Source organism: Diplotaxodon limnothrissa, linkage group LG5 (assembly GCF_057381915.1).
Source record: "Diplotaxodon limnothrissa isolate DT_005_m linkage group LG5, D_limnothrissa_male_GT1.1, whole genome shotgun sequence".
Taxonomy (NCBI): domain Eukaryota; kingdom Metazoa; phylum Chordata; class Actinopteri; order Cichliformes; family Cichlidae; genus Diplotaxodon; species Diplotaxodon limnothrissa.
In genome coordinates, this window is record NC_140600.1 from 38,809,964 (window position 1) to 38,831,575 (window position 21,612).

Consider the following 21,612-nt stretch of genomic DNA (forward strand, 5'->3'; position numbering starts at 1 on the left):
AATAACAATTCAGACTTTCATAATCTTTTTATTCGTTTCATTTCATACACGTGCATGCTATTTCTCTTCAGTCCAGCTCAGTTAAGGCTCAATTGATTCGGTTCTTGAGCAGACCTTCGTGTTTAATCTCGCCTTATGTAATTTTATTGTTTTGGGTGTTTTATCTTTAACAGCTACATAAAAACTTCATTATCAGAAAGAACAAATTTCCACCCTGAAAGCTGCCCACATGCACGAATAATAGCAAACTACCGTCCATCATGTAGGTTTGTCATGGAAACCCAAAGCTAATAATTAAAACCAGTTTACAACACGATCCCTCCAACTCCTGATTTCTTTAAATTTCCCAAAATCTGATCAAATCCCAGCCCTCCTGGACTTTAGTCCTCCTGTTTATGCTCGATGAGTTCAAAGGTCAAACTTGAAGCGTACAGATCACTCTTGTGTTGCCTTGTTTTAAATAAAAGCCAGATTAAATATGAATGCAGTCATCGTTTCCATATGAACACGTCATGCATGAGGCAGGAAGTGAATCTGAACAGCTTTGATCTCCTGCCTTGATCAGCTCTTCATCAGCTCTTCATCAGCTCTTCATCACAGCTGATGCGGCTCCTTCTTCCTCGTTATCGACGTGTAAGATGGATGCTCCACATAACTATAGTTTATTACACCTCCTTCATCCTCATAATCTATATCGTCCTCTTCAATATCATCAATATCATCATCGTCCAGGCAGCAGCTGTCCCCGTCTGACCCCTCGTCCTCTTCATCCTCCTCTGGCACATTCTCGCAGCTCATCCTCATCTTCTTGCCGTTGTTGTTCCTCACCGACGCCTCCAGAGCTTTCTGGCGACGGTAGAAGTGGGAGAACTTGTTGAAGATGATGGTGATGGGCAGCGCCACCACCAGGGTGCCACCCAGGATGCAGCCGCTTGCCGCCAACTTCCCGACCACAGTGACCGGCACTACGTCTCCATAACCCACTGTGGTCATGCTCACTGTCCCCCACCACCAGCAGGCCGGGATGGTGTCCAGGCCCACATCCTGGAATCAGACACAGAGGGATGCTTTAGACATCCAAGGTAATGATTTTCAGATGTATTAATATTATTATGTAAAGAACACAATTAAATAATAAAATACTTTGGTATATAAAATCTATCAGAACAAAGTTGAAGCTCTAATTTTCAAGAGGAAGAGATAAAGACAAACCTCTGACCACACGGACTAATGTGCTCTTTGAATTGAATCATTAGTAATTACACCAACAGGTGTGTCTTCCAACATCACAGATATCCCTGAAAAACAGGATAACTGCCACTTCGACTGTTCACTCACTGATATTTTTATTTGTTACAGACCAAAGCAAAGCTAACAGCTTGATTACGCTGTGAAGGATTTATCAGCGTCTAACGACACTAATTAAAGTGAAACACTCTGTGAGCCAAAACCTTTTAATTAGCCAAATGTCATGAAAATCAGCTCAAGGATTTCATTGGCCGGAGGAACACGAGTGAGTATTAACACAAAGACTTTGTTACAAAGTAACTGAGTAGTTGGTTGAAGTGTGTAGCCATGTTTTCCGTCTTCATACCGTAGCATCCGCCGAACATTTCACAATGTAATGTTTGCTACGTTCATCGCCGTGTTAGCATTCCGACATTTATACTGAGAGGAATTCAAACTGCTCAGAAAGTTTTGGAAACATTCAAACTGTAAACTGATGATGGCTGTAAAACCGTACGCCAAACAGACTCTCACTGAAATCACTGAAACTAAGATGTTAAACTTTTAAAAGGCAAATTCAAAGAATTTATTTGAACACAAACTAAAAGTGAAATGATTTCCACCAGTGAGGAACGCGACCTCACGTCAGTCAAACTTTACCTCTTCATACTCAGCAGTGTAGGCGATACCCGAGAAGACGGACACTCCCACGGCCAGGTAGAGCAGCAGGATGCCCACCTCACGGTAGCTGTGCTGCAGGTAAAACATGGAGGGGTTGAGATGTGTTTGTGCACAAAGCCTCATCTGTCACGATCCAATAACTGAGGTTCAATTTGTGACAGCGTCACAGCCAAACGCCCACCGCCACTCCCGCCCAGCGGGAGAAAACACTCATCTGTGTTTTTTCTTGATGTGAACTTTGTGTCTGCAGCTCGCCTGACAAAAAGTTTGTCTCTGTAAATGTGACTCTACTTCTAAAGTTTTGCACTTCCTCATAAAAACTCATAAAAGAAGGTTTTATAAGAAGACTAGAAGAGAACATGTGGAAATACTGATTTCGAAAACTACAAATGTTTATATTCGACTGCCGCACTCCTCCACCAAGCTGAAAGTCCTCCATATAATGGATGAGTTCAGTTCCTGGTTTCAGGACATCTAGATGTGAAATCACTTTGAAATAAGAAAATCTCAAGAATGTCAACAGATTATTACAGTTTGATATGTATTTATGACATTTTGACGCGATGTGTCCCGTCTCCTGTAACGTTTTTAGGGAACTCTGCCCATAACTTTTTATAATCCTGCCAACAATCACATGAACTTCTTATTGAAAGCAATGAGCAACACAATCTGACAACACAGCAGAATTTAACACAGTTTAAAGTAGGGGTGGGGAACGTCCGGCCTCCGGGCCGCATGCGAGACCGTTTCAATCGGACCGCAAAGCAATAACATGTATATATTTTATATATGTAACTTATAGCATTAATAAAAAAATATGGAAAAAAACCCCCACTGACAGTCATTAGTTTTCTGAGATAAAACAGACGGCTATCTACATCCAAGTCAAAATCCTGCTCCTCACATACAAGGTCTTAAATAATCAGGCCCCATCTTAATCAATCAATCAATCTTTATTTATAAAGCACTTTTCATACAAAGATGTAGCACAAAGTGCTTTACATGGTTAAAAGCAGCCCACCCCACCCCGCCCTCCAACTCACTCCCCACACTCTCATTAACATAAACGATCGTGAATACATACACCCCCCCCCCCCCCACCCACCCACCCACACACACACACACACACACACACACACACACACACACACACACACACTTAAAGAGTAAAATTGGGCTGGGCACACATGAGCCCAGTGAGGAAACACTATCACAGGGAGCCGTCTGCACCGGGAGCCGGTCACAGACCGCAGCCTCCAGGCTGGGCACACAGCAGGAGGGAGGCAAAGGAGCCCCCCAGCCAGGCTGAGAGGACCCCCAGAGCCCCAGCAGCCACAGTCAATCAAAGCCCCGGTGCAGAGAGCCCCCTCTGAGGAAACACTGGAGATATGACCTAATAAGAGTATATACAGGATAAAAAGATAAAATAAATAAGATACAATATAAATATAAATAGAGTAAGAAGTTTAAAAAAAAAATAAGAATAAAATGAATAAATATTAGGCAAAACCTAAATTAATGATGTAAATAGAATAACAGGATAGAATAAATAAGCATAAAATAAATAAACGCTAAGTAAAAGCTAAATTAAAAAGGTGGGTCTTGAGCCTGTTCTTAAAAACATGTACGTTCTCTGCGGCCCTGAGCTCCTCCGGCAGGCTGTTCCACAGACGAGGACCATACCACTGAAAAGCTGCCTCTCCGTGAGCATGTGTCCTGACTTTAGGGACAATGAAAAGGCCAGTACCAGAGGACCTCAGGGTCCGCGAGGGTTCATATGGTAAAAGCAGATCTGAGAGATAAGACGGCCCAAGACCATTAAGACATTTAAAAACCAATAAAAGAACTTTAAAATCGATCCTGAAACACACGGGGAGCCAATGACCTTGTAGTACCATATCACCCTATTAGAGCACTTCGCTCTCGCTCTGCAGGCCTACTTGTTGTTCCTAGAGTATTTAAAAGTAGAATGGGAGGCAGAGCCTTCAGTTTTCAGGCCCCTCTTCTGTGGAACCAGCTTCCAGTTTGGATTCAGGAGACAGACACTATCTCTACTTTCAAGATTAGGCTTCAAACTTTCCTTTTTGCTAAAGCATATAGTTAGGGCTGGACCAGGTGACCCTGGATCCTCCCTTAGTTATGCTGCAATAGATGTAGGCTGCCGGGGATTCCCATGATGCATTGAGTTTTTCCTTTCCAGTCACCTTTCTCACTCACTATGTATTAACAGACCTCTCTGCATTGAATCATATCTGTTATTAACCTCTGTCTCTCTTCCACAGCATGTCTTTATCCTGTCTTCCTTCTCTCACCCCAACCAATCACAGCAGATGGCCCCGCCCCTCCCTGAGCCTGGTTCTGCCGGAGGTTTCTTCCTGTTAAAAGGGAGTTTTTCCTTCCCACTGTCACCATAGTGCTGCTCATAGGGGGTCATATGATTGATGGGGTTTTCTCTGTACCTATGAAGCGCCTTCAGGCAACTTTTGTTGCGATTTGGCGCTATATAAATAAAATTGAATTGAATTGAATACAGCACGTGATGTACGTTATTACATGATTGACAACAAAGGATGAATCCTGGCAGCTGTCATGAAAACGAAGGTGGATTCAGAACGCTGCGTGTTCCAGGAAAGATGGACACCTGATTTTTTTTCTTTGTTTAAGTGAAAGGCAAGCTGTGCCCAGTTTGTGGCGCGGCGCCGGCGCCATTACAGTTCGAAACATGCTAAACATGATGAGCTGAGAGCTCAACGTTAATGCTCTTCCCCAGAGTTTGAGTCCTTAACAAGCAGCTCTCACACGACCACAGACAGACAGAGAATAACGTGTGCAAGTTTTGTGGTGAGTGCATTAATAGCCATGAAACCTCATGAGGCTTAGTAACACGGTACTTTGTAAAAAATGAAATGGCCCCCACCCCTGCTTTAAAGGAAACAAATGTCAGCTATATTAAAATGAAGAAGGATGGTGCTGAAAAAGAAGTGTAAAAAATAAAGAAATGTGGATCCTTTGCACTATGAAAAACAAATCTAAGAGAAAAAAAACTTTGTATGCAAAAAACAGTCAGTGGAGTAAAAAAATGAGTTATCTGAGAAATGGAGCATTTCCACAAATAAGCAGCAGTAAAAGTCAATTCACAATGAAGCTGGTCTTTTTTCAGAGAACTGCTTTTTCATTAGATTATGCTTTACTTCTGAAATGTTTTGTTTTCCATTTTCAAGATCAAACTAAACATTAAACTAATGTTTTGAGTTAAAGGCTTTTTCATTACTTGATATGCAGGAAAGAGACCAAATAAGCTCTCAGTGCTTCATTTCAAATGCCGGTCACGGATCAGGAACTTTATTAAAGTGGTGCTGCACTTTAATAAAGGCTTTAATAATCCTCTGCTGGAAGGAACAAGCTCATGGTATAGACGAGACGGAAACACAATGTGCAGATGTAATGAAAACCAGGAGGAGCAGCATGGTCCCTGATCCTTCATCAACAACTCCACCTCCAAAAAATGTCAAATAAAACAGAACACATGGATTTCCATAATATCAGATTATGTTCACAATAGAATTGACAAAATATCTAATTTTAAGAAAAATAAATGCTCATTTTGAATTTGATGACAGTAGTCCATCTCAGGATGCTGGGACAGGCCGTGCATTCCCACATGCATGCATTATGAGTCCATAAACATCTGGGAACTCAGGAGACCAGCTGTCATAAGTCAAAGGAGACTCTGAAGTTCTGGACTCTGCATTCACAACCCAGCAACCGACAGAGCTGTTTAACAAGTGTATTTACACAAGGTTTAAAAGGCAGCAGGACCTGAGGCTGATGAATCACAGGACGGTGATTCAGGCGGCTGTTTTGTCAACAAAGGAGAGAAGACTCGGTCAGAGCCAGAGCAGAGGAGTGGTTAGACTATCCTGACATCCTGGGAGGGACGGGAGGAGCGGTGGCGTGTGGACAGGCAGGTAAGTTTCCTCAGTTCCTTTCTCAGTGCACAGAGACCAGCTTGGAAATCCCGGGAAAGACGTCTGTTGCAGGTCAGTGGCTTAACAGGTATGCTGACTGATCACAGTCTGAGAGGTTTGGCTCGAGCGGGTCTTAAAACTAATCACTAATCCTCAGATGGACGGCATGTGCAGCAGGCGAGAAGCGATTTTCAGTTGGTGTACGGTCCGGACTGCAGGCTGCCACTTCAGCACTTGGACTCTATCCAAGGAGCTGTGCTGCGGGAATAGGAAGGCCTTCCCTGGAAAAGTTGTCGTCTGGATGGAAGCATATGTAATACCATCAGAGATGCAGGTTTCTGAACTGAGTGCTGATAACAAGCCAGATGTTCCCTCTGCTCTTTAGTCCAGAGGCCGTAGCATCCATGATTTCCAAATAGAATTTCACATTTCAGTTCGTCTGACCTCAGAACAGTTTTTCACGTTGCCTCAGTCCAATTTTAATCAGCTACGAGAGACGGCGGCGTTTCTGGATCACGTTACCATACGGCTTCTTGCTTGCACGATAGAGCTTTAACCTGCCGTCCCGCGCAGATGGCACGGTGAGTTGTGTTCATAGGCAGAACCGACCCTGCACACACTGATTTCTCCCAATTCTCTGATTATTTTGATGATATTATGCATCATAGATGAGGAGATATTCACAGCCTTCACAATTTTAAATTCAGGAACATTATTCTGGAATATTTTACTTCTTAGAAACGGTCTCTCTGAGCTTCTCGGTGAATAAACTTTGGGTCTATGAGGTTTACAAAAACATTTTACGCCGCGTCCCAACTTTTTAGGAATTGGGATGGTGCGTCCATTTTCCCCGCTGGTGTCATTGATACATTACACATGATACTAAACATACACAATATACACAAAAAGGTTGCTTGGACTGATTTAGAATATTAAACCAAGTTTCCATCAGATGTTAAAGGTTGCATAAAGAGATTCTGAGCAGATTAATGTGTAAACATGACTTAAAGTGTAAATGTTGCCATCATAGATTGTGCTAGCTTCAAGGCTTTTACAGATGACCTCACTAATCCAACTTATACCTTGAAAGCATGATTTGAATTATAAACCATCCACAGCAATGCTAGCTAATTGGAATTGCTAAGTCATGCGTTTCCTAATGTTGTTTTTCTTCCATCTCAAACACACTGACACAATTCCCCTAAACTCAACAAGTGAACATCAGTGAGATCTTGTGTTAAAAACTGCAGCCCACATGCAAACTTTAGTTTCCTTCCGTTGTCTTTTTTTGTGCGTCATCTCCAAAACAGTGTGCATCACATCAGCTGAGATCTGCTCACAATCCATCAACCTGTATCTGAGGCGTCTACAGAAAGGTCAACAGAACAAAATGTCACAAAACTACAAAATAAAAAAATCAGTCACGTTGTTTGTACGGCTGGTTAATGTCGCTGTGTGTATGGGATCCACACATTACAAAACTTTGTGTGTCTGTGTGAGCAGACAGAGTCCCCACTCACCCGCAGTGTTGCTCCCAGTGATCGCAGGCCTGTCGAGTGTCGCGCCAACTTTAACACTCTGAAGATCCTCATTAACCTGAACACCTGAGAGGACACAGAGTGGACTATGAGTCTTTAAAAAGAGTCGAACTCTGGCTGCACGGCAGCAGCTGCAGACATTCACTACACTGATCCAACGGTGGAGTCACGAAGCTTCAAATAACGGGGTCCGTGTATGGACGCGTAATCGCCACGAGCTTCAGATGGGGTTTTTTCTAATGAGCACAGAAGCCACACCCACCATGTGCTCTAAGCTTTTGTTTGCGAGGAACAGCCAATCGGAAGGAAGTTGCATCAACGACATGTTGGTGTTAAAGACCCTAGCATTAGCTCAGCAGCAGGCCCATTTTATTTTTAGTGCTCTTTAAATGACAGAAAGTAACAGAAAGAAGAGAAGACGAGCTTTAGGGAGATAAGCACAAAGCATTCATGGAAAAATCAGCTTCACATTACTGTAACTCCTCAACCACACTGGGCTACAGAAAAAATGGTTCCTGAAAGATGAGAATTATTTTATAATTTTACAGCCACAATGATAAAATAAGCCCAGGCCCAGTATGATACTGGTGTGATAAAGGGTTGAACAGTGGGTGAACGGAGGCGCCTCATTAAATATAACTGTTTTGAACTGGGAATCATAAAAAGTTACTCAAATGTGAAATGAAACCCTAAAAAAAAAATCCCTGACCCCGATGTTTTAAATTTAAAATGAACTGAACGTCGTTGTTATAAAGAGCAGGTTTTGTGTTGTGGCATTTGAATCTGTTTGTCATTTTAGAAATATTGATTGAGAAATAGCTCCAGTTACACATGTATCATAGTTGTGCACTAATTAGCCGCACAGATCCATGAAATGCTAGACTGTCATTCAGGACCTGGAAATATATCAGACTAATGGAGCTACAATCCATAAGCCTTAGTTTCCTCCTGCTACAGGAGAATCTTAAGTGTGACATTAAGACCTGTGAGTAAGCATACACTCTTACATTGACTTCCTTTATGATTTCTCTTCATCGTGTGTAATATAAAATGAGCGTGGTCCAAGAACTGGTTGTTGTTGCTTGTGTGATCTCACTCTACATGGTCTGCAGTTATTAATACTGTCTCAGCGTTACAGTTTGAGGCTAGCAGAACCTCCACAGATGGTGCATGTAATATTAACAGTGTGCTCTTTGATGGGACTGATGAGATTAATACTGCATATCAGACACTGTCACCATAAATACAAACTATCACAGCCTTTACTGAGCGATTATGACAAATGTGACGAATCCTTCGTTACATTTTTACCAGAGCAGCATGCGGTCCACATCCACAGCACAGACCTGTATGAGTCGTCCCAGGTTGCCCAGCTCGGACTCGGATCCCAGAGTCATGTCAAAGAGCAGAGTGACGTAGATGGGAACCACAGACACCATGTCAATAATGTTCAGAGGGTGATGGAAGAACTTCTTCCTGTTTGGTGCGAGCAGCAGCCGCGTGACGACCTCAAAGAGATCACAAACACTCAGCGTTTGTCACTGTCCTCTGTGTTCAGCGTCTCTATCAGCACTGACATATTTGGGCCTAATATTTAAGTTTAGGTATTTTAACTGTGCCTGGAATTTGTGTTTGGTCTAAACAAAGTAATAAAATTAAACTGATGCAAGTCAAACCAATTGAATGAAGTATGTAACAGCTCATCATGGTCTGACTTTGCATTCTTTGAGGGTTTTTTTCTTTGTCTCGTGAGTTCCCCGCGTCTTTGTGTGATGTTCTTTGTCTTCTTTTCATTTTACTTCCTTCTTTATTTTAAAGATTTATTTGACGGGACAGCAGTAAAGAGGGGAGAGAGAGCGGGGAAAGATACACAGTAAAGGAACGTGGGCTCAAACCTCAAACTGACGTTCTTCCTGTTTTATTTTGAAGGGTATTTCCTCACTTGGCTTCCATAAGTTTAATTCCCTCCTTGTGTACCTTTCTCTCTCTGCTGTATTTACTCTGTTAGTCTTTGTGAAGTTGTCCCCGTGTCTTCCTTCGCGACCTATTTCTCTGTTTTTTTTCACTTCCTGCTCCGTATATTTTCGGAGTGATCCTCTCTGTTCTGTTTCTCCTGCCTTCACCGTGTAGCACGTTGCTATCTTTCAGGAGTATTTAAAGTGCCTTTTCCTTCATCCCTGCAAAGACATTAAACTCTGTGCTGTGTTTCATCTTCCCTTTGATAAATCTCCAGCGTGAGATACATATTTATGATCATTTTAAAGCATATTATCTTTATTGTTTGCTTAACTGATACACAGTTAAGTTTATTACTTTTTTTCTTCTCATTGACATGCATGGGAAATGCCCTTATACACAACCTCAAATATTAGACCCAGTGAGTTTTTAGTGCACAGTAAAACAGTTCACAGCAGGCTTAGTTTTAATCACCTCACCTCGAAGGTGAACCAGCAGGAGCAGAACACCTCCAGCGCCTGCATGGTCGGCTCTTCAATCAACTTTCCATCAGAATCAAAAGTCTGGGAGACAAAAAGGACAGAGGACAGTTTTTAAAAGTGTTTTCAATTAAACATTTAGTGATTTCAAATGTAATAAAATTTGAGAGCCCATTAGATATTTTTATTTTGAAATAATTACAAACACAAATTTTTATTCATGTATCTTTTCAACGACAGGATTTTCTTTAACAGACATCAAAGGTAGAATGCTCAGTTCAGCATGAACGCTGATCTTAGAGCCAAAGAAAAGACAAACAGACACATGGTGGCTAAACAGAAATGATCTGTTGTAATAAATGCAAATACAAACAGTAAAAGTGATGATATAAGGTGGACTAAGGATAAAAACATGTTAAAAAATAGACTCAATAAGGCATCAAGAGTTTAAATAAAACACAAGTAAAACAGGGTCAATCTATCTGACTGATTAAATCATTTTATTGGTACTTTATTCTTCTTTAATTATCTTTATGTAAATAGTTGTTCGTGTGTTTTGGGACTTAATCAGGAAAAATCTAAAGCACAGAGAGCTGCGTGTCCAAGCTGTTGATTTACTGGTTCATTTAGTTTCCCACCATCACCTTTGGCCACTTACTGAAAGAGTGAGGTCACAAACGAAGGAAATGAACTTCCTCTGCAGACTGTCTGAGCAGTTAAAGGACACACTGGAGAGATTATATCTCAGTTTACTTCCTTAAAAAGCTGGGAGAGCTGGCCAGGACATCGCTGTCCCTGTGACCTGGACCCGGGCACTTTGGTTTTTAGCATCACTCTGTTTGGATGCAAACAATTATCAGTATTTTACTTTGTTTTCAGTTCATAAGGTTGCTTCAAGCATGTTTTTCTGTCTTTCTCAGAGCGGATTTAAGGCTCTTTGTGAAAGACATCTTTGGTAATATTAGACGAGTGTAAGTCACACAAAATTAGTTTGTCTATTTGATTTCACTGAGTTTGACTCTGAGAGCAAATAAACTGTTTTAATGAAACTGTGGATGAAAAGGGTTAAATACTCGAATTGTCTTCATGTGAGCCTGAATCAGCCTGATGAAGCCAACAGATGCTTCCGGCTGAAAGCTGACTGAACCGTGTTGTTTGGTCTCCACGTTTCCAGCTCGCCGTACCCACCTGATACTCTGGCATGCTGTTGATACACATGGTGGAGATGGATGTGAGCACCACTCCGATGGAGAGCAGACTGAAGAGCTTGCTGGGGATGGAGTATCCCGGGTTCTCCAGCGTCAACCACAAACACTTCCTGATGTTCCCATAACGCACTTCCTGGAAGTGCTGCATGTCTCTGCGAAGGTGGAAAAAGGCAGTGAGTTAATAATTTATTTAAAAAAAGGAGAAAGAAAGTGCAGCTGTGTGTCTTTTACTTGTTTAAGTCGGATATCTCATCCACAGATGTGTCTACACTGCTGGCGTCGCTCTCATCGTCCCAGCTACGATGTCGGCTGCTCTCCAGTTTGCGGTCGTGGTAACGGTAACTACAGCAACTGTCCAGGAAGAACTCATTGATGCCCCAGTACTCGATCTCCTGGCTGTTCGGGGAATAGAAGCCAAATCAAGGTTATCTATGCAGTATTAAAAGAAAAGTACAAACTACATCAAAATAAAATGATTTCCATCTGTTTTTTTCTTCATCTGCTTCCAATGTTATTAGTGCACTAAATGGATCCATGACTCCTATAATTATGCTGCATAAACAAAGGACATATGCAAGCAGGCCAAAGGCCTAATTCACGTTAAATCTCTGCTTGTTCTTTCCAGCACAAATATAACACTGACACACCTGAAGATCCACTACAGGATTTGCAGATTTGCTTTGGTGTGAAAACCAGGATGTGTTCCTGAAGGTAACCAAACAGGCTTTTTGAGCAAACCTCAGTTTAACAAACGTTAAAGAAAAGTAAAACAAAAACAATCCAACCGTGGAGCTCAGTCTTTGCGTTCATGTCCAGGACACGGGACCAATCAAAGCCTCCACCACCAGCGCTGCACCCTCAGTGACTGTAGATGATGTCACATTTGTGCACAACAGCAGTGCTTCAGTGTGTGAGATCATGAATAAGAGGTGAGATGTTACAACTTAGTCTCAGTAGTTTGGGTTTGTGACTTTTTCAAAGGATCAGCTGCTTAAATTTTACACGATTGTGTAGAGTTGATGAATTCATTTTACTGTTTATGTTTTTAGGCTTTAAAGTTTTTCATGCAAAGCAACAATGAACAGTGAAGTCTGTTAGCAGCTGCTGTGTCTGATTACAGGTCAGATAAACCAAGAAAAACTGAACAGACTAAAACCTTTGTTTGAGTCACAAACGTCCACAATCAGTTCCAGCTGGATTGGTATGACAGGTGTAAAGGTTCTCTGGGATGCAGAAAGATGAGGATGTTAAAATGAATGTTGCTCAGACAGACCTGAAGGAGAAGACGCACAGCTCCTCCATGATGTGAAGTTTGCCAGTTTGGTAGAAGTGGATGACGTAAGGGAACAGGCCGGGATTCCTATCAAAGTAAAACTCCTTCTCCTGCACATCATAGTCATCACACACCTATAGCAGGAAAGGTGGGAATACGACAGAGGAAGAGTGAAGAAGAAGAGAAGCAGGTGGGCTTTCAACAAGTCAAGCAAAAATCCATCAGGTCTCGTGTCAGTCGTATCCCGCTCACACCCAAACACCTGCAGTATGGCCTCCTCTGAGTCACATGCCAGCAGCTTTCCCAGTCTGGTGTCTGGGAATTTCTTCAGCGTGCTGGAACAGAGGCTCCTCTTCAGACCTCCGACGTTCACGTGGACGAGACCCTCGTCAGAGTCCTGGTGAGCCCAGCTGGGCAGACTCTCCTTCCCCATGGTTAGATCAGCTGAGACACAAAGACAATGAAATGAACACAAACTGAAAAACACCGCTCTGACACTTTTTAGAGACATTTAATTTTGTGGTTACATTATTAAAAGACACGATGTAGATAAAAAAGGAACTGTGAGTCTGATCTATCAGTGTGTTAGCCTGAGTCCTGTAAACATACCCTTGTCAACATATTTACCACATCATGCCAGTATACTCAACCATCTGTCACCATTCATTTCCTTTCACCGCATCCCCGCATGTCTCTGCTGCAACAGTTTCCCTTTGTGTAAGTCATTTGTGATAAAATTGCTGGTTAATTTCAAAAACTGTGAACGTATATGGATAAAACCCAAACAGCCAAGCTGTGCTCAGACATAAAAATCAATTCAGCTTTGAATTAAATCTCCACAGGACACAAACACAGATCTACAGCAGTTTCTGTGAAGACTTCTCATAACCCCCCCTCTTGATTCTTGTCTCACATGTGAATCTGTCAGTAAGACACATGAGTGAGACAGCGAGAGAAAAGAAGCATTAAAATGTAATCATCTTAAAAGGAAAAGACATCAGAGGTGGAAAAGCCAATTCAAAGTGACGTTTCCTAACTTAAATCGGCGTTTTCTGCCGTGGTTCTGCTGGGCCGAAGCTCAGAGGCATTTCTCAATGTTTTTTTTCAAAGGGAATTTATCGACGCATGGTTTTCTGAGTACACGCGATCTTTACGGTCCAGATTCAGTTACATGAGAGCTGCTTTATATTCGGCAACCGCAGCCTTCTAGTGAGGAGTAAGTACTGCGATTCAGTATCACTAACAATGATAAATAATGCCCCTCTGTTCTACTATCACTCACTCAGACGATCAAGTTTTATTCTTATTCTTGCATCTATACGTCATGTACAGGTAGAGGAAACCTGTACAGTTTATCCTTCTCCTCCTTCCTTCTATGAGTCACATGTTCCAGGCTTCAGACTGTGCTAAACACTCAGATTCACATAGTTTTTTCTGCTCTTGGGTCTTTGTGATGTCATAAAGAGTGGACATCTCCACCCATGTCCATCCTGGACATTATGGATGGGGATAGAAAATAATATATTCCCTAAAACCTTCAGTTTGGGATGAGCGACCAATCAGAAACAAGCTGGGAGGAGCTAAATCGTCTGGTTTCAGACAGAGGATGAACTGGAAGTTTCACCATGACATAAACAAGGATTATTTTGAAGTGCGATCACTCAGAGCTATTCTTGGGGCTGGAAATTAGCTGAATACGACCCCTTTGATGACAGACACAACATTTTAATGGAAGCTGTGATCGTTTGACAGTTAATGTGCATCTGACTGAATCATGACTCATCTCTCGCCCTTAATCTTTGTCTTCTTTATCTCAAGCTGAGTCAGCACTCATTAAACCCCCCATGAAGAGCGTGTAACAAAGAAGAGTCTCAGCTTTATTTTCTGCTCCAAACGTTTGAGCTTCTTTTTAAAATTCTAGCACCTCTAACTCCACCTGCTGCTCTAAATGCACTTTTAAGACCAGGGGGGCAGAAACTAATATGTAAGTACATAGAGACATTTTCATGTTGACCACAAAACACAACAAGCACTGGTTGAGAGCCAGACTTAATCTAAGCGTAACCACAGTTTGCACATTTTCAAAGTGTTTCTGTGCAAGAAGCAGAAGATTTAAAACGGTTCTTCTGACCTCATGGTTTCTTGCAACTTTCTCCATCAAGTTTAAAAAAACAAAAAAAACATATATCGATGCAGCCAGAACTCCCACACGTGCTCATTTACTGTACTCCCGGTGCAAACACCCACACAGCGCGCATACTTTCACAACAAAAAGAAGCTACACAATGAAATCAGACAACAGATGAGTAAATTACAAAGTTCACATCAAACCCCCAAAATTGTGGAAAGTGCTGTGATGCTATCAGCGTCTCCCAAATCTTCCTGCTGTGATTTAAGATGTTTTTTAACAATACCAAGGTAACATGACCGCCAGGAAAACATAATTCAGTCCTGTTTAGTTGCCAAGAATTGTATTAATATCGCTTAGCAACAAGTAAAGGTTGTGAGGATGAAGGTGTCTGCAGCTCTGTTTTCATTTTCACTCCATCACCGCCAGTTTGAGCTGAGTGTAACGCGTGTTTTTGGAGCTACAATTTACAGCCGTCCCCCAAACACACCACACAACAGTTTATCGTGACACTCTTTCAAAGACCTGTCTGAGGGCTGAGACTTGGCGTCATGTGACGACTAGAGCTGGATATTATACGGCATGTCTGGTGAGGATTCCCCCACAAAAAACGTTTGAACCTGACACTTCATAACTTGTGTTTCTGCACCAATTTGTACTTTTTTTCACTGATGTCTTTAAAGGGAACACAAAACTCCATCAGTATATATACTGCAGTCTAATAATGTGAGGCTTTAAGGCCATACTGTGTTGCTTTTAAAAAATTATGCTCAGTTATTCCTTGTAATAGTATCCCTGCTGGGCTAACTCGCAGACACATTTCCTCTTCATCTTCTGTGTTTTGACTTTTGCAGTCATCAGAGTCTGAGCTGACGACGTGTCAGGCTGCTTTTATGTGGGGAAATCTGGTTAAACATGTGTCACATGGTCACATCAGTACTAAACTGTTGTGTATATTTTAAGCCACTTTTAATAGGTCAGATGCACTTCAGACAGAAAATGCTGCTTCCAGTTTGGATTGTGATTGATATTCCCTCAGTGTACACCCTCCTTATATTTCTGAGCCTTTGTGTGGCTGTCCTCTACACACAGAGTGGAGCAGGCAGCAGATGCTGCAGGGGAAACAAAGGCAGCACAGGTGACAGTTTGTATTTGTCATCAGAGTGTAAATATCCAAACAGTTGCTTCTCATGTGGTGCTCACTCTAGCAGGACCGAGGACATCCATCCATCCATCCATCCATTGTGAGGCTGCAGTAAGTGCCTCGCTGCAGGTAAAGTGTAGCTATAATGTAATGTAACAAGGTTACAGAGTCTCTAATTACAGAGTGTAGGAAATCGCCCGAGGAATCGCAGACAGGTGTTAACCTAATGTGGACATAATGGCGTTTTAACCAGGATGCTCTGACTTCATCTGCTCCTGAATCTTTCACGGTCTTCCTGCTGGTATTTAATCAGGTTTCTCTGCGCTCAGCTCACTGATTTATGGTCACACGTCCTGGCTATTGTTCGCTTTACCGCAGCTGGAATCTGTCTTCATCCGTCAGCGGCATGTTTGGGTCAAACTCAGAGACGGGTGTAAAAACTCACAGAGTGCTGGACAAGAATAATAATAATAATAATAATTCCATGTACGTTACTATATAACGCTCTTTTACACTTGACCACATTTTTAACTCATTCACTGCCAGCCATTGGCAGTGAATGAGTTAAACCCATTGACTCATTCACTGCCATTGACGGCTATAGACGTCAATGGCAGTGAATGAGTTAACAGAAAAACAGATTTTTTTACATCCCTTTGAATTCGTGTGTAGCTACATGTTTATTTAAAAGTTGACCATGAATAATTTATGAAATATGATTTCAGTCTGAAAACGCCAACATTACATTCAGCTGCTGAAACATTAGAATCCAGCCACACAGTAATGCACAGCTGATATATTTCGGATATACTTCACTGTAATCTCTGGTCTCCTCTTTGCTGTGTTTGGTTTCTTTGGTGATTTTTAGTTAATCGTATTTATGTGAATGTTTTGTCTCTGCATGGTCATTGTCTGTTTTTTTATGGTCGGTCTTTGTGGTTCTCTTGTGTTTTCTTGTTTCATGTGGTTGGTTTTATGGTTATTTTTCATCCTTCATAATTGTTTATGCTCTCTTTGTGGCACATCCTTGTAAATGCATACATTGTTGTGAAACCACGAGAGTTAACGGTCCCTCTCTGAAGTTGATGCATGTTCAGAAATCCATTTCTAAAGATTCAACGACCGAATGCCTCCATGCATTAAACTGATGAGGCAAGAGTATTTAACCACTGAAAACGGCCTCTAGTGATAAAAGCTGAATGTAAACAAAACTTACAAAATAATCTGAACTCAGGAGTGTCTTACTGAACCTCTTAAACTCATCACACAGCCTTGTCTAAGGAGCTTGGAAAGAAAAGCGACTGGACTTTTCACCTCTCATCCGAGAAGCTTCTTCATTCTAGGGTCAAATGGTGGAGAGTCCCAGATTTAAACTAGAGATGGCACGATACCACTTTTTAATATCCGATACCGATTCTGATATCATGAATTTGAATATCTGCCAATACCGATATGAAGCCGATATAGCGTATTTTGTAATCAATAAAACTGTTTTTTATAAATATCTCGCTGCATTTTGTATAAGTTCATACTTAAGTTTTAAAAAACAAGCGACCGAAGCTATTCTGTTATACCTGTATGCAAAAAATACACTACACACAAAACATTTTATAGTTTAGCAACACTGATCAATATAATAAATTTAAACCTACACCATCCTCCCTATTCTGGTATTTTAAAGAGTAGTTACCTACCTCACTAATAGGGTTGCAAACTCCCAGCAAAAATATTAGGGAACCACCCCCCGCCCTTAATCGATGTAATCAACTTTAATTTAATGCAAGTGTAAAACAAATGCACAGAAATGAATTATTTTTCTACAATAATTAAATAGATTCAACATCTTTCTTCAACAGAATTGCAGACTGCACAGATGGTACCAAAGGAAAAAGTACTATAGCTTACTAGGGTATATGTTAGACTTATTAGTTACTATATACAATAATGGATTTCTATACATTTAATCAGATGACCACGTTTGTTATAAGATTCAGATAATTATTTATTCAAAGTTTTTAAATGACATAACAAAGAAAAGTATGTCTTTGTGCCCCTCCCTCTCCCTGTTAATGCCCTACCTGGCCCCCGACAAAACTTTGCTAGACCCGCCCCTGCACAGTTACCAGCCTTCAGCTATGTAAAAAAGGATCCTGGTGTTAGTTGTCTCTCAGAAACAGTTCATAACTTCCCTTCAACTCATTCAACTAAAAGGTAAACCTGTTTCTCCATCACCTGTTCAGCTCTGATGGTTCAGTAAGGACATCTCCTGGTTTCATCTTCATGTTTCCCTCTCACCACATAACCAAACCGACATCATGACCAGCAGCTTTTATAAATACATTCTGCTGTTGTTTATCCGCTGGTCTCCTCTTTCTAGTGCAAAGTGGGCGATAAACAAACAAGAAAGACGGAACTTGCAGCAGAAAACCCGATCAGCTGATCATTGATCAGTTTCATGTTTGAAGTAATAACAGGAGAGGAAGGGGGAGTGAATGAGAGCAGATGCAACTGCGCAGCAAAGACAGAATAACTCCAGCTTTGTGTCTATTTTTTAATTCTAGCTGAAATACCGGACAAATCGCTTCCTTTTCACCTCAGTATGGAACTCCGATGGTCAGTGCAGCTGTGGCTCAATATATCAGTTGTTAAGCTTAACGTGGAAATACTCTGCAAACATTCAGGGATGAACTTACACACTTGCTTTACTTCTCTGGGAAAGTTTTTGCCAAGATGAAATGCTGCGGTTAGGAAGCATGTGGCGAGGCTCCAAATGCTCCAACAGACCGCCGACAGGTGTCGCAGACAACAGCCGCTCTATCACGTGACACATACTGCTCCGATGCGCCGAGCTGGGTTACGCCAAGTAGCGCGTTTTGTGAGGTGATTTTGTGATACTTCGGATCGGATTACATTTTTTATTTCTCTCCGATATCCGATCCAGTAATTTAGGTCAGTATCGGACTGATACCGATACGTAATATCGGATCAGTCCATCTCTAATTTAAACCCCGTGGGAGTTTCCCCCCAAAGAGGGACAAAGGACCCCCTGATGATCCTCTACCTAATCACATGAGCCAAGGTGTGAAAGCGGGTGTGGGTCACAATCAGCCAGGGTTTCAGGTGAGCTCATTGTGAAACCTGGCCCCACCCTATCGAGTGAATTCCTGAGGTCAGATGTCCCAGGATGTGAGTGGGCGTTAAGGCGTCTGGGAAGGGATCTCAAAACTGGATTATAGATGGCAGAGAGTTGGTGTCGTAAACCACCGCCTCTGTTCAAAGATGGTCGCTCACAGTGGACATAGATGCTTCTTTCACTCCTCTTTCAAACCATCTGTCCTCTCTGTCCAAAATGTGAACATTGGCATCCTCGAAAGAGTGTCCTTTATCCTTAAGATGCAGATGGACAGCTGAGTCTTGTCCTGTGGAGGTGGCTCTTCTGTGTTGTGCCATGCGCTTGTGAAGTTGCCGTTTAGTCTCTTCGATGTAGAGGTCTGGGCATTCCTCGCTGGACTGTACAGCAAACACCACATTGTTAAGTTTGTGTTTTGGAGTTTTGTCTTTCGGGTGAACCAGTTTCGGTCTGAGTGTGTTGCTGGGTCTGAAGTACACTGGGATGTCATGCTTGGAGAAAACTCTCCTGAGTTTCTCTGATACATAGGGGATGTAGCCGGTGTATCAGAGAGTGTCTGGGAGATCCCTTCCCAGACGCCCACTCACATCCTGGACTAGGTTTCACAATGAGCTCACCCGAAACCCTGGCTGATTGTGACCCACACCTGTTTTCACACCTTGGCTCATGTGATTAGGTAGAGGATCATCAGGGGGTCCTTTTGTCCCTCTTTGGGGGGAAACTCCCACTGGGTTTAAATCTGGGACTCTCCACCATTTGACCCTAGAACTGAAGAAGCTTCTCGGATGAGAGGTGAAACGTCTTCAAGCAACCTAAAGAAGTCCAGAAGTTTTCTTTCCAAGCTCCTTAGACTACGATGACCTGGATGACTGAGAACCTTCACAGACATACCACACAGCCTTCACTGAGCCTGGATTATGTTGTTGTTAGAGTAAACTGCTCCCGACGCTCAGTAACTGACTTTAGCTCGAAGGAGTTTGTTCAGGATAAGAAACTCCCAACGATGACTTTAAAGTATGTTTGTTTTTGTTATCTGGAAACACTGTTCAGCCACTGCAGCTCTAAAATGATAGATTGCCCCAAAGCCTCTGTTTCTGACACCAACACTGACCTAGAGCTGACCCATTTTTTAGATTTAGTTTCACTAAATGAAACAAACATAGCTCTTTATTACCCGCTGCACTGCATCTGTCGTATTAAAATGGGCTTATTATGCTCATTTCCAGCTTCAGATGTTTATTCTCAGACTTTACCACAGTGGCTTTGCATGATTCAGATTTTGAAATAATCCTTATTTGTCATGTACAGGATGGCTTTCTTCAGATTGGCTGCCCCTTGCAAACAGAAGGTTTGTCCCTGAGACAGTTCTTGGGGATGTAAGTGCTGAGTGAACCTCAGACTGTCTGAAACCTCAGTGTTTCAGACAGCTTGTGGTTGACAGGGATGAATATTATTTAAGTTTTTACATATTTAGTATGAACATCCACTGAAATAGTATACACCACAGGAAATTTACAAAGAGCAGAATAGGCCCACTAAGGGCTCCACAGCTTGTTAATGAAGTATTTAAATATTTTCTTGCCCCCCACATTAAATACGAGTGAGACACTGGGAGCCTCCGTGTGTCTGTAATTACATGCTGAGCTCTCCGGGGAGCTGCTTTGGTGCACATACAGAAATAAAGTTGATCTATAATTCAGCACCTGCAGCCTGGAATCACAGCGGTGGGGAAAAAGCATCTTCAACAACAAACTCCCTCCGTGAGCGAGAAGCAGTGCTGCAAACAAAAGGGCGAAACTTCCCAGAGTAATCTGGGATAACTGGAGCTGCCACTTTAAATCTATTTCACTAAGACCACGCGACGAAAAAAGATGCTGGTGTGTTTTAATGTGACTTACCTGTGATGTCATCTTCACCCCATGATGAAGTTTTTCACTCCTCCACCTCTGAAAAAGATGTGATCGCTGGAAAACAAACAAGAAACCCTGTAAAACCCGCGCGACCTCCTCGTGCTGGAAACTTCAGCCTCCTGCTGCAGGGCTGTCACAGTCCGCCGTGCGCGCGCAGCTTTCCTCCATCTGAAGCGCTCATCGGTCCGTCTTCTCTCTCGGAGGCGGTCTTCGGCTTTTTCCGTCACATTCCGTAACAAGAGCCGATCTCCGAGTGAGACACGTCTCCTGTATGAAAGACTTTTTATGATGCGTTTGCGGCGCTCAGCGGTTATTCAGAGTTCAGAGAGGCTGTTTTTAAAGTTTTAATCTGTCCGCGGAGAATCAGCGCAGCTGCGTTAAACCGGCTCTAACACCGTCATCGTAATATCTCTTATATCTTACATCTGGGATGTAAGCTCTGCGTGTGTGTGTGTGTGTGTGTGTGTGTGTGTGTGTGTGTGTGTGTGTGTGTGCGTGTGATAAAAACGTGTAAAGTCCCAAATGCCACTTCTTCTTTTTCTTCTTCTTCTTTTTTTTTAAATTAATTTACTTTTATTTCCTATATTAAGGCTTTAATATCCCAGCAGGGACACACTGCAGCTGTGAACAGCTGACTTACCTTTTTTCTTATTAAGGTATAAACTTTAAAACACTTCCTCACTGTATTGCCAACAGTGTCTGTGTCACGTGTTCAATTCTGCTTAAATCAGTGGTGTCAAACATGAGGGTTGGGGGCCATAACTGCCTCAAGAAAGACTCCAATCCGGTCCACTGGAAAATGTGAAGGAAAGCATAAACTGTATTTAAAATAGTGTTTACCTGAATTTGAACTATAATTTAATAAATTTTTACAACTCGTTGCACTGATAAAGACCTTCTCAATGGCTATTCATACAGCACCAAAGTAATTATGTAATAAATAAACATAAAAAAAATCTCTGATTTAATA

The 21,612-nt window shown here is 42.0% G+C and overlaps 1 protein-coding gene across 1 annotated transcript; it reads right to left on the minus strand.

Moving 5' to 3' along the window:
• Positions 1–594: 594 nt before the first annotated feature.
• Positions 595–12,763, minus strand: LOC146632854 (delayed-rectifier potassium channel regulatory subunit KCNS2). The gene is made up of 9 exons (XM_085354748.1): positions 12,593–12,763; positions 12,331–12,464; positions 11,289–11,453; positions 11,038–11,209; positions 9,850–9,933; positions 8,761–8,922; positions 7,397–7,480; positions 1,888–1,980; positions 595–1,044 (listed from the first exon to the last, which is right to left on the minus strand). Exons 1-9 carry the CDS (start codon positions 12,761–12,763, stop codon positions 595–597), a joined length of 1,515 nt encoding a protein of 504 aa, XP_085210874.1.
• Positions 12,764–21,612: the final 8,849 nt, after the last annotated feature.

What these genes read in the sequence shown, in the direction of transcription:
- LOC146632854 (XM_085354748.1), bottom strand. Translation starts at nt 12,763, where the DNA reads ATGGGGAAGGAGAGTCTGCCCAGCTGGGCTCACCAGGACTCTGACGAG. An exon ending in CTGTGCGTCTTCTCCTTCAG is followed by an intron (nt 11,454 to 12,330) that starts GTCTGTCTGAGC and finishes TTCCCCGAACAG; the next exon opens with CCAGGAGATCGAGTACTGGG. An exon ending in CCTGCTGGTTCACCTTCGAG is followed by an intron (nt 8,923 to 9,849) that starts GTGAGGTGATTA and finishes GATCTCTTTGAG; the next exon opens with GTCGTCACGCGGCTGCTGCT.